This window comes from Lynx canadensis, chromosome X (genome assembly GCF_007474595.2).
Source record: "Lynx canadensis isolate LIC74 chromosome X, mLynCan4.pri.v2, whole genome shotgun sequence".
In the NCBI taxonomy this organism is placed as follows: Eukaryota; Metazoa; Chordata; class Mammalia; order Carnivora; family Felidae; genus Lynx; species Lynx canadensis.
Window position 1 is genome coordinate 53,661,684 of NC_044321.2, and position 12,087 is coordinate 53,673,770.

A 12,087-nucleotide genomic window follows, 5' to 3' on the forward strand; every position below is an offset into this window, starting at 1 on the left:
GAGATTACAAACTACTGGTTTGTCTAATTCTATTATTCCTCCTAACACTTATTAGCTGGCATTCTTCTGCAATGAAGGGCTTTCCTTAGTCTACCTATCTCCCATAAATTTTTATTTATTCAAAGTGTTGTATTCAATACAGTATTTATTGTTTTTGATTTTTATTTTGACTCTAGATTTAATCAGTGTCAGCCTTTTCAAGCAGGTTCCTGTGCCCTTGTGACATGACCATATTAGTACTTGAGGTCTTCTTTGCTTACAAAGGTAAAATTTTCCGAGGCTTACCTTGTATTTCCCTTGCTTAAGACCTGGAATCAACCATTTCTCTAAGAAGCCTTGGTAGTTTTGAAAAGTCAAGATACTGTAGAAACAAGGATCTGGGCATTATGTGTGTTCACTGCTTTTTTAGAGTAGAAGCACTTCAAGACTGGTTCAGTGAATAGAAGCTTTGTTGTTTTGTTTTTTAAATCATTAGCTCATATGGCATTAATTCAACTTAACTATTGTAGGCTTTTTATCTTAAATTTTATATCATCTCTTTTTCTTACACCATAAATTTTGTCTTCTGATAATATTATTTAATTTTTGTTTTATCCTTGTGATATACATTGCGGGGAATAACTTTAGAAATACCCTTAGCCTCTACTGATGGGTTAAGGCAAAAAGATTTACAAAGCCATAGGATGCTCACACCCAAGTTTGAGTAAACAAGATTAAGTAAATAAGTATAAGGAGGGTAGGGCCAAGGCCAAGAGGATAGAGAGGGTGGGGCAAAGGCCCCATTACAAAGGTACATGAGGTAAACAAGAATAGGTATTCAGGGTGAAAATACCCCCCAATTTAGTACTATAGCAGAAAGCTGCTTTCACAGAAGGAAGGACCAAATTAGGTAAATAGGTAAATAGGGCTATAGACCTCTGCAGGTGAAGATGCCCAGAGAGGAACTAATTAGCAAAAGAAAGGTGCCTTGTTAACCCTGAGGTTGAAGGCTCTGTCATATCCCCTAGGCTGGCTAAGATAAACAGACATGGGGCCTCCTGTCTGCTGTTAACATCCATCTGGCTGGTGCCAGGATTTTGGTTTATATTGATACAAACCCCTAACACCATATATCATCAAAACCCCTTCCCTCATGCCCATGAGTTAATGTTCATAGATTCATTGTCTCTTTGTGCATGCCCAATCACGTCTGTAAGCCTTCTGATCTTAATAAATACGGAGCAAGGACCCTTATTCAGGGTTACTGTCTTTTGCCAGACATTAACCATCTCTTGCATTTTAATCCTGTGTCCACTCTCTTGCTGGACAAGAGAGAACTTTAGATCCAGAGTTTATGACAATACATAAACACAAAATGGTTTCAAATTTATTTATATTATTAATAGTGTTAGTAAACCTACTGAGTGATGTTTACTACTTTTTTTGTAGCTTATCCTGTTTTCAGAATATATCTCATTAAGGATAAGTCAGAGGATCGTGTTTATAAGTTAGGTGAAATAACTTGTCCTTGTTTTATCAATTTGATAGACAGATTCATTTGCCTTTTTATCATCAACTTTAGGGTTTGTAATTCTTGACTCAATTTTACTTTTTAGGTATGTAAAACATTAATATGGCTCAAAAGTAAAAAGCATTCAAGGAGATGGACTTAGAGGAATGTAGCTTTCATCTATATCCCTTCTACTGTATTCACCACCCTGTAGTAATCATTTTCATTCTTTTTTTTTCTTTTGGACAGTTGTACCTCTTAATGCCCTTCATTCATCTCCCTCCCACCTTCCCTCTGACAAACACCAGTTTGTTCTCTGTATTTAAGAGTTTTTTTTGTTGTTGTTTTTTAGATTCCACATGAGTGAAATCATGTAGAATTTGGCTTTCTCTGATTGATTTATTTCACTTAGCATAATACCCTGTAGGTTCATCCATGTTGTTTCAAATGGCAGGATTTCATTTTTAGGGCTGAGTAATATTCCATTACACACACATATCCATCATATATAAATATCTATATCTATATAGCTATATCTATATCTATCTATCTATCTATACATACATGTATTCCATATATACATGTATTCCACATATACATGTATTTATATTCCACATATTTATATATTTCATATCTTTTTTTATCTATTCATCTATGGATAGCCCTTTGGGTTGCTCCCATACCTTGACTATTGTAAATAATGCTGCAATAAACATGGGGCTGCATGTATCTTTTTGAATCAGTATTTTCATATTGCTTGGTTAAATCCACAGTAGTGGAGTTACTGAATCATATGATAATTGTATTTTTACTTTTTCAAGGAACCTCCATAAGGTTTTCCACAGTGGATGCACCAATTTACATATCCACCAATAATGCATGAAAGTTATTTTCTTTCCACATCTTCACCAACATTTGTTATTTCTTGTCTGTTTGATACTAAACATTCTGAGAAGTGTGAGATGGTATTTCATTAGGGTTTTGACTTGTATCTCCCTGATGGTAAAAGTGATATTCAGCATCTTTTCATGTGTCTGTTGGCCATATGTATGTGTTCTTTGGAAAAATGTCTATTCAGGCCTACTGCCCATTTTTCAATCAGATTGAGGATTGTTAGTGTTGAGCTGTATGACTTCTTTATAAATTTCGGATATTAAATCCATATCAGATTAATATGTTCTCCCATTCGCTAGGTTGGCTTTTTGTTTTGTTGATAGTTTCTTTACTGTGCTTGTTTTAATAATACCTTTATTAAAATATATTTCACATTCCAGGGGCGCCTGGGTGGCGCAGTCGGTTAAGCGTCCGACTTCAGCCAGGTCACGATCTCGCGGTCCGTGAGTTCGAGCCCCGCGTCAGGCTCTGGGCTGATGGCTCGGAGCCTGGAGCCTGTTTCCGATTCTGTGTCTCCGTCTCTCTCTGCCCCTCCCCCGCTCATGCTCTGTCTCTCTCTGTCCCCCAAAAAATAAATAAACGTTCAAAAAAAAATTTTTAAAAATATATTTCACATTCCATACAATTAACCCTTTATTGTTGTTTTATGTTAGTATATTCACAGAGTTGTGTAACCATCATCACACTCTAATTTCAGATCATTTTCACTACTCCAAAAAGAAACCCCATAGTAGTCACTCCCCATTTCCTCCCATGTCTCCACATGCCAGCCCTAGGCAACCACTAATCTACTTTCCGTCTTTATAGACTTCTCTGTTCACATTTTATATAAATGGAATCATATAATATGTGGCTTTTTGTATCTGGCTTCTTTCACTTAGCATAATATTTTCAAAGTTCATATTTGTTGTAGCATGTATCAGTGCTTCATTTCTTTTTATCCCTGAATAATACCCCATTGTATGTTTATGCTACATTTAATTTTTTTCATTTATCAGTCGATGGTCTCTGGGTTGTTTCCACCTTTGGGCAACTATGAATAATAGTACTTTGGATATTTGTGTATATGTTTTCATTTCTCTTCAGTATATATATAAGAGTGGAATTTCTGGGTCATATGGTAAGTATATATATAAGAGTGGAATTTCTGGGTCATATGGTAAGTATATATATAAGAGTGGAATTTTTGGGTCATATGGTAAGTATATATATAAGAGTGGAATTTCTGGGTCATATGGTAAGTATATATATAAGAGTGGAATTTCTGGGTCATATGGTAACTCTATGTTTAACTTTCTGAGTCATTCGTTTTTTTTTTCTAATTAATTACTTAATTAATTAATTTTTAAATTTTCATCCAAGTTAGCATATAGTGCAACAATGATATTAGGAGTAGATTCCTTAATGCCCCTTACCCATTTAGCCCATCCCCCTTCCCACAACCCCTCCAGAAACCCTCTGTTTGTTCTCCATATTTGAATCTCTTATGATATGTCCCCCTCCCTGTTTTTATATTATTTTTGCTTCCCTTCCCTTGTGCTCATCTGTTCTGTGTTTTAAAGTCCTCATATGAGTGAAGTCGTATGATATTTGTCTTTCTCTGACTCACTAACTTTGCTTACCATAATAGCCTCTAGTTCCTATCCACGTAGTTGCAAATTACAAGATTTCATTATTTTTGATTGCCAAGTAACACTCCAGTGTGTGTGTGTGTGTGTGTGTGTGTGTGTGTGTGTGTACACACATATATATACATATACCATATCTTTATCCATTATTCCACTGATGGACATTAGGGCCCTTTCCATACTTTGGTTATTGTCAATAGTGTTGCTATAAACATTGGGGTATATGTGCCCCTTCGAAAGAGCACACCTGTATCCCTTGGATAAATACCTAGTAGTGCAATTGCTGGGTCGTAGGGTAGTTCTATTTTCAATTTTTTGAGGAACCTCCATACTGTTTTCCAGAGTGACCACACCAGTTTGCATTCCCACCAACAGTGCAAAAGAGGTCCTCTTTCTCCACATCCTTGCCAACATTTGTTGTTGCCTGAGTTGTTAATGTTAGCCATTCTGACAGGTGTGAGGTGGTATCTCATTGTGGTTTGATTTCTATTTTCCTGATAATGAGTGATGTTAAGCATTTTTTAATGTGTCTGTTAGCCATCTGGATATCTTCTTTGGAGAAGTATCTATTCATGTCTTTTACCCATTTCTTCACTGGATTAATTGTTTTTTGGGGTGTTGAGTTTTGTAAGTTCTTTACAGATTTTGGATACTAGACCTTTATCTGATATGTCATTTGCAGATATCTTCTCCCATTCCATCAGGTGACTCTTAGTTTTGCTGATTGTTTCCTTCACTGTGCAAAAGCTTTTTATTTTGATGAGGTCCCACTAGCTCATTTTTGCTTTGGATTCCCTTGCCTCCAGAGATGTGTTGAGTAAGAAGTTGCTGCAGCCAAGCTCAAAGAGTTTTTGCCTGCTTTCTCCTGTAGGATTTTGATGGCTTCCTGTCTTATATTTAGGTCTTTCATCCATTTTTAGTTTATTTTTGTGTATGGTGTAATAAAGTGGTCTAAGTTCATTTTTCTGCATGTCCCTCTCCAGTTTTCCCAGCACCATTTGTGAAGAGACTGTTTTTACTCCATTGTTGTTTATTTCCATTCCATTGATATTCTTTCCTGTTTTGCAAAGATCAGTCAGCCATATGATTGTGGGTCCATTTCTGGGTTCTCTATTCTGTTCCAATGATCTGAGTGTCTATTTTTGCACCAGTACCAAAGTATCTTGATGATTACAGCTTTGTAATACATCTTGATGTCCAGGATTGTGATGCCTCCAGCTTTGGTTTTCTTTTGCAAGATTGCTTTGTCTATTCAGGGTCTTTTCTGGTTCTGTACAAATTTTAGGATTGTTTGTTTTAGTTCTGTAAAGAATGCTGGTGTTATTTTGTTAGGGATTGAATTGAATATACAGAGTGGTTTGGGTAGCATAGACATTTTAACAATATTTGTTCTTTCAATCCAGGAGCATGGAATATTTTTCCATATTTTTTGTGTCTTCTTCAATTTCTTTCATAAGCTTTCTATAGTTTTCAGTGTATTGGTCTTTCACCTATTTGGTTAGGTTTATTCCTAGGTATTTTATGTTTTTTACTGCAATTGTAAATGGAACCTATTCCTTGATTTCTCTTTCTGTTGCTTTATTATTGGTGTATAGGAATGCAACAGATTTCTGTACATTGATTTTATATCTTGTGACTTTGCTGAATTCATGAATCAGTTCTAGCTGTTTTTTGGTGGAATCTGTTGGGTTTTCCATGTAGAGTATCATGTCATCTGCGAAGAGTGAACGTTTGACCTCCTCCTGAACGATGTGGATGCCTTTTATTTCTCTGTGTTGTCTGATTGCAGAGGCTAAGACTTCCAATGCTATGGTTGAATAACAGTGGCGAGAGTGGACATCCCTGTCTTGTTCCTGACCTTAGGGGGAAAGCTCTCAGTTTTTCCCCACTGAGGATGATATTAGCGTTGGGTCGTTCATATATGGCTTTTATGATCTCAGGGTATGCTCCTTCTATCCCTAGTTTCTTGAGGGCTTTTATCAAGAAAGGATGATGTATTTTGTCAAATGCTTTCTCTACATCTATTGAGAGGATCATGTGGTTCTTCTTGTTTCTTTAATAGATGTGATTTAACTCATTGATTGTTTTGTGGATGTTGAACCAGCTCTGCATCCCAGGTATAAATCCCAGTAGCTTGTGGTGAATAATTTTTTTAAATGTATTGTTGGATCTGGTTGGCTGCTATTTTGTTGAGAATTTTTGCATCCATGTTTATCAGGGAAATTGGTCTATAGTTCTCCTTTTTAGTGGCATCTCTGTCTGATTTTGGAATCAGGGTAATTCTGGCTGCATAGAAAGGGTTTGGAAGTTTTCCTTCCAGTTCTATTTTTGGAATGGCTTCAAAAGGATAGATGTTAATTCTTTATATGTTTGGTAGAATTCCCCTGGAAAGCCATCTGGCCCTGAACTCTTGTTTTTTGGGAGATTTTTGATTACTAATTTGACTTCTTTACTGGTAATGGGTCTGATGAAATTTTGTATTTCTTCCTGTTTCAGTTTTGGTAGTTTATATGTTTCTAGGAATTTGTCCATTTCTTCCAGCTTGCCCATTTCATTGGTGTATAATTGCTCATAATATTATCTTATTATTGTTTGTATTTCTCCTGTGGTGGTTGTGATCTCTTCTCCTTCATTCTTGAGTTTATTGATTTGGATCTTTTCCTTTTCCTTTTGGATCAAACTGGCTAGGGGTTTATCAACTTTGTTAATTCTTTCAAAGAACCAGCTCCTAGTTTCATTGATCTGTTCCATTGTTTTTTGTTTTTGTTTGTTTGTTTGTTTCAGTAGCTTGGATTTATTCTCTAATCTTTATATTTTCTGTCTTCTGCTGGTTTTGGGTTTTATCTGCTGTTCTTTTTCAGCTCTTTAAGGTGTAAGGTTAGGTTATGTATCTGAGACATTTCTTCCTTTTTCAGGAAGGCCTGGATTGCTATATACTTCCCTCTTATGGCCGCCTGTGCTGCATCCCAGAGGTTTTGGGCTGTGGTGTTATCACTTTCATTGGTTTCCATGTACTTTTTCATTTACTCTTTAACTTCGTGGTTAGCCCATTCATTCTTTAGTAGGATGTTCTTTAGTCTCCAAGTATTTGTTATCTTTCCAAAATTTTTCTTGTGGCTGACTTTGAGTTTCACAGCGTTGTGGTCTCAAAATATACACGGTACAATCTTGATCTTTTTGTACTTGTTGAGGGCTGATTTTTGTCACATTAATTGTTCTATTTGGAGAGTGTTCCATGTGCACTGGAGAAGAATGTGTATTCCACTGCTGTAGGAGGAAATGTTCTGTATATATCTGGTAAGTCCATCTGGTCCAGTGTGACATTCAAAGCCACTGTTTCCTTGTTGATTTTCTGTTTAGATGATCTGTCCACTGTTGTTAGTGGGATGTTTAAGTCCCCTACTATTATGGCATTATTATCAATGAGTTTCTGTATGTTTGTGATTAACTGATTTACATATTTGGGAGCTCCATGTTTGGAGCATAAATGTTTACAATTGGTAGACCTTCTTGGTAAATAGACCCCTTAATTATTATATAATGCCCTTCTTCATCTCTTGTTCTAGTCTTTATTTTAAAATCTAGATTATCTGATATAAGTATTGCTACTTTGGCTTTCTTTTGGTGACCGTTAGCATGACAGATAGTTCTCCATCCCCTTATTTTCGATCTGAAGGTGTCTTTACACCTAAAATGGGTCTTGTAAACAGCATATAGATGCATCTTGTTTTCTTATGCATTCGGTTACCCGATGTCTATTGATTGGAACATTTAGTCCACTGAGGTTTAGAGTTAGTACCAAAAGATATGAATTTATTGCCATTATGTTGCCTGTAGAGTTGGGAGTTTCTGGTGGTGTTCTCTGGTTCTTTCTAGTCTTTGTTACTTTTGGTCTTTTTGGTTTTGTTTTTCATCTTTTCTCCCCTCACAGAGTCCCCCTTAAAATTTCTTACAGGGATGGTTTAGTGGTCACAAACCCCTTTAGTTTTTGTTTGTCTGGGAAGTTTTTTCTCTCATTCTATTTTGAATGACAGCTTTGCAGCATAAGGAATTCTTGGCTGCATATTTTTCTGATCCAGCACATTGAATATATCCTGCCACTCCTTTCTGGCCTGCCAAGTTCCTGTGGATAGGTCTGTTGCAAACCTGATCTGTCTTCCCTTGAAGGTTAAGGACTTAAGTGATCATGTAGAAGCAGCATTTCAGGGATTATGGCAAATCACAACACACATCTGGCACCAGTCTTCACCCTTAGCATCCTTGTTCCAACACCAGTGACTATGGTTGTTCTTCAGGGTCTTTTGGGACTTTTGCCTGTCGGGAGGTGGCACAGCCTCTAACAAATGTTATCCTAGCAGGGGAACCGCCTCTCCCCATGTGGCCCAAGGACCCCTTGGACCTTGATCTCTGCTGCTGGGGACTTGTGCTTCCTACCAGTGCACCACCAGGTATTGAGCTAGAGAGTTTCAGACTCTGCACTCCCCCTGTTTATAGTCTTAGTGGAATTTAAACCCTCTCCTTTCTCCTTTCTCCCTTTTTTGATTTCCATCCCTTGCGGCTGTTTCCACTCTTCCTTTCTCTCCAGCTGCTTTTGGGGGGTGGGTTGCTTTTCCGATACTCTCCCCCTGTCTCCATCCTCTTTCCATAAGCAAAACAGCTCCCTGCCTTCCATGGCTTCTCTCTCTCTCAGTTCACCTCTCAATACCCTGTACCTGCTGAGTTCTATGGTTCAGGTTGTGCAGATTATTGTGCTAATCCTCAAATCAGTTTTCCAGGTGTACAAGATGGTTTAATGTTGATATGGTTGCATTTCATGGATGAGAGACACAAAAAAATCTTTCATGCTGTTCCACCATCTTGGTCACTCCTTGAATCATTAGTTTTTTATTTATCTTACTGTGTGTTTAATTTGACAGAAGAAAATATGTGTTTAATATTTTCACATATTCTTTTCTTAATGTTTATTTATTTATTTTGAGATAGAGAGTATGTGAGTGCATGAGACGGGGAGAGGCAGAGAGAGAGAGAGAGAGAGAGAGAGAGAGAATCTCAAGCAGGTGCCACACTATCAGCTCAGAGCTCAATTGGGTTGCTTAATCTCAGGAACCATGATATCATTACCTGAGCCAAAATCAAGAGTCAGGCACTTAACTCACTGAGCCAGCCAGGTGCCCCAATATTCTTATATATTCTTATTTCCCTCATTTTCTTTTTACATAAAAGTTATCATACTAATATAATGTTTTAAACTTTGGGTTTTGTTGCTGTTGTTGTCTGACATATAACCTCAAATTTTTTTTTTTTTTAAATTTTTTTTTTCAACGTTTATTTATTTTTGGGACAGAGAGAGACAGAGCACGAATGGGGGAGGGGCATAGAGAGAGGGAGACACAGAATCGGAAACAGGCTCCAGGCTCTGAGCCATCCGCCCAGAGCCCGACGCGGGGCTCGAACTCACGGACCGCGAGATCGTGACCTGGTTGAAGTCGGACGCTTAACCGACTGCGCCACCCAGGCGCCCCTAACCTCAAATTTTTAATGCATCTTGGAAATCACTACAAAAGAAGTTCACAGATATTTTCCTAATTATTTTTAGGTTGTAGAATGCTACATTATTTGAATAGACCATTATCGACTCAACTAGTCCCCTATTGTTGGACACTTTTGTGTTTCCAACCTTTTGTTATTAAAAAAATATGCTGCGATGATGAACCTTCTACATATGCTATTTGGTACTTGGGGAGGTGTGTCCTCAGAGTAAATGTCTAAAAGTAGAATTGCTTGGCACTGGGTAAATGAATATACAGATTTGTTAGATATTGTCAAATTCTCCTCCTGTCATATATATTGCATTAACACCAGCAATGTAGTACAGTATCCATTTGCCCCAATGTCTCATCAACAGAGAATACAGTCATGCCTTAGGTTTTTCCCAATAAATGGCATCTCAGTGTAGGTTTAATTCATATTTTTCTTATATGAGTGAACTTGAGCAGTTTTTCATATATCTAAGTGTATTTGTCTTTCTATTTCTCTTCCTTGCGTGTTTGTGTCTCTTGTTCCTTTTGTTCTAGAGTTTTGAAGGACGAAAATTCTTGAAATAAGGCAGCAGTCAGCGTTTGAGTGCATGGTAGCAGGTGCTTCTCACTAACTGCTGGTAGGATAATTCTCATCTGAGTCCCTGCCTCCCAAAACATACAAGACTCTTAGAATGTCAGAGCAGAAATAATCCCTTAAGATTAGCTAGTTCAGTCCCCTCATATTAGAGATGAATAAACTGATGTCCAGAGAGTGGGAGGGACTTTCTTTAGTTCAAACAAAATTAGTGTCAGTGTGGAACTTGAACTCAATTTCTCTTTCCCCCAGGGCAGCTTCAAATTAATATGCAAATGATTTATGTATTGATTGTTGTACTTTTACTGAGATTATCACAAACAACTATTTGGGAAGAAACTGCTCTTAATGTTCTGTATTAGCCCAAATTGGAAACATTGGCAATAAATGTAAAAGGCATCCTCTTGTTAATTCTGCCTATTTATCTTCCTTAGTGTATTTAATGCTCATTTGTTATAGAAGTATAAAAATACATAGACTGTCAGAGCTCCATTGAATCTTGGTGGGATCTCATTATGTCATTAGGGAAACCTGAGATCCAGTGATGCAGAATTTATCATAGGGGGAGACCAAGAGGATCATTTAGTCTGGAGCCTCAACTTTACTAGGGGCTTCAAGTTTAGGTATTTGAGATCCTCTTCAAATGAGGTTAAAATGTATAATTACTGTACTTTTGTAACTTTGATGATAGCTTTATTTTTTAATAGACACTCTTAAAATGCATCATGATTTTTCTAAGCTTGTCTCATTTCTGTACTTTTAAAAATATCAGGAGGAGCCTTGAGAGTGATCTGCTCATGATCATCAAGAAAGCCAGTAGCAAAACGGAGCACCTGTGTGGTTCAGTCAGTTAGGCAACAGACTCTTCAGCGGGCTCAGGTCAACATCTCATGGGTTAGTTCATGAGATTAAGCCCTGTGTTGGGCTCTGAGCTGACAGTGTGGAGCCTGCTTGGGATTCTCTCTCTCCTCTCTCTCTCTGACTCTCTCCAACTCACGCTTACACTGTCTCTCTCAAAATAAATAAATAAACTTTAAAAAAGGAAGCTAGGAGCAGAACTAACACCAGAACACAGGTTTGTTGACCCCTAGACAGAGTGCTTTCTGCTGCACCATACTGCTTCACAAGAGCTACTTGCTGTACTTTTACAAGGCACGTCAACTTACTTTTATTCCAATCATTAAGCTCTCTGGCCAAAAAGCACCACCACCCCATGCCACTTAAACCCACTATCTTGGAGCTCATCACCGGGCCTACTCTTTCAAATACTTGTCTTTCCTGCTTGCCATACTCAAGCAAAGAGTTGACCACAATCCTAATAATAACTCCCATTTCTTCAGAATCTTCTATGTGCCATGCACTTTACCTGTGTTCATTCAAATCCACAGAACAGTCTTGCATGGTGGGCAATACTATTCTCTTTTTAGAGATGACTAAACAGAGGTTAAGAGGTTTATCTAAGATCGTACAACTAAGTAAGTGGTAGCTGGTATTTGAAACCAAGTTTATCTGACTGCAAAGTCTGTGTTCAGTCCAATTCACCTCATGTTACCTCTTAACTGAGATGCATGATAAGCCTGAGAGGATATATACAAGGTTCAAGATAAAATCATCTTCATAGAGCACTCAGCCTTCCAGGATGAAACAGCTGGTGGCTGGGACTTAATGAGTTGATAAACAGTTCCTCTGAGGTACTACCCTATGGGCCAGTCCTTTAATAGCAACTCCTCCTGAAAATCCAGAAGTTACTTACTTGACCAAGTGTCTTATAATAAGTTCCAGCATCTCTCGGTTCTTTTCAGGTAGCTTATATACCAAGGAATGAATAGCTCCCAGCCGGTAATCCAGGTTGTCAGACTCTGAGATAGAACAGAGAGAGACAGTTTTGCCTTTTGGGCAACTGTATCAAGTAAACTCTCTCTCTCTCTCTCTCAATCTCTCTCTCTCTCTCTCTCACACACA

The 12,087-nt window shown here is 37.7% G+C and overlaps 1 protein-coding gene across 1 annotated transcript in view; it reads right to left on the reverse strand.

Annotated features, from left to right (window-relative positions):
• Positions 1-12,087, reverse strand: part of OPHN1 (oligophrenin 1) — a 621,295-nt gene that overhangs the window by 166,814 nt on the left and 442,394 nt on the right. Inside the window, exon 18 of the mRNA XM_030305317.1 lies at positions 11,879-11,984. Coding sequence (XP_030161177.1) covers positions 11,879-11,984 — 106 coding nt within the window. The remainder of the gene's footprint in view (positions 1-11,878; positions 11,985-12,087) is intronic.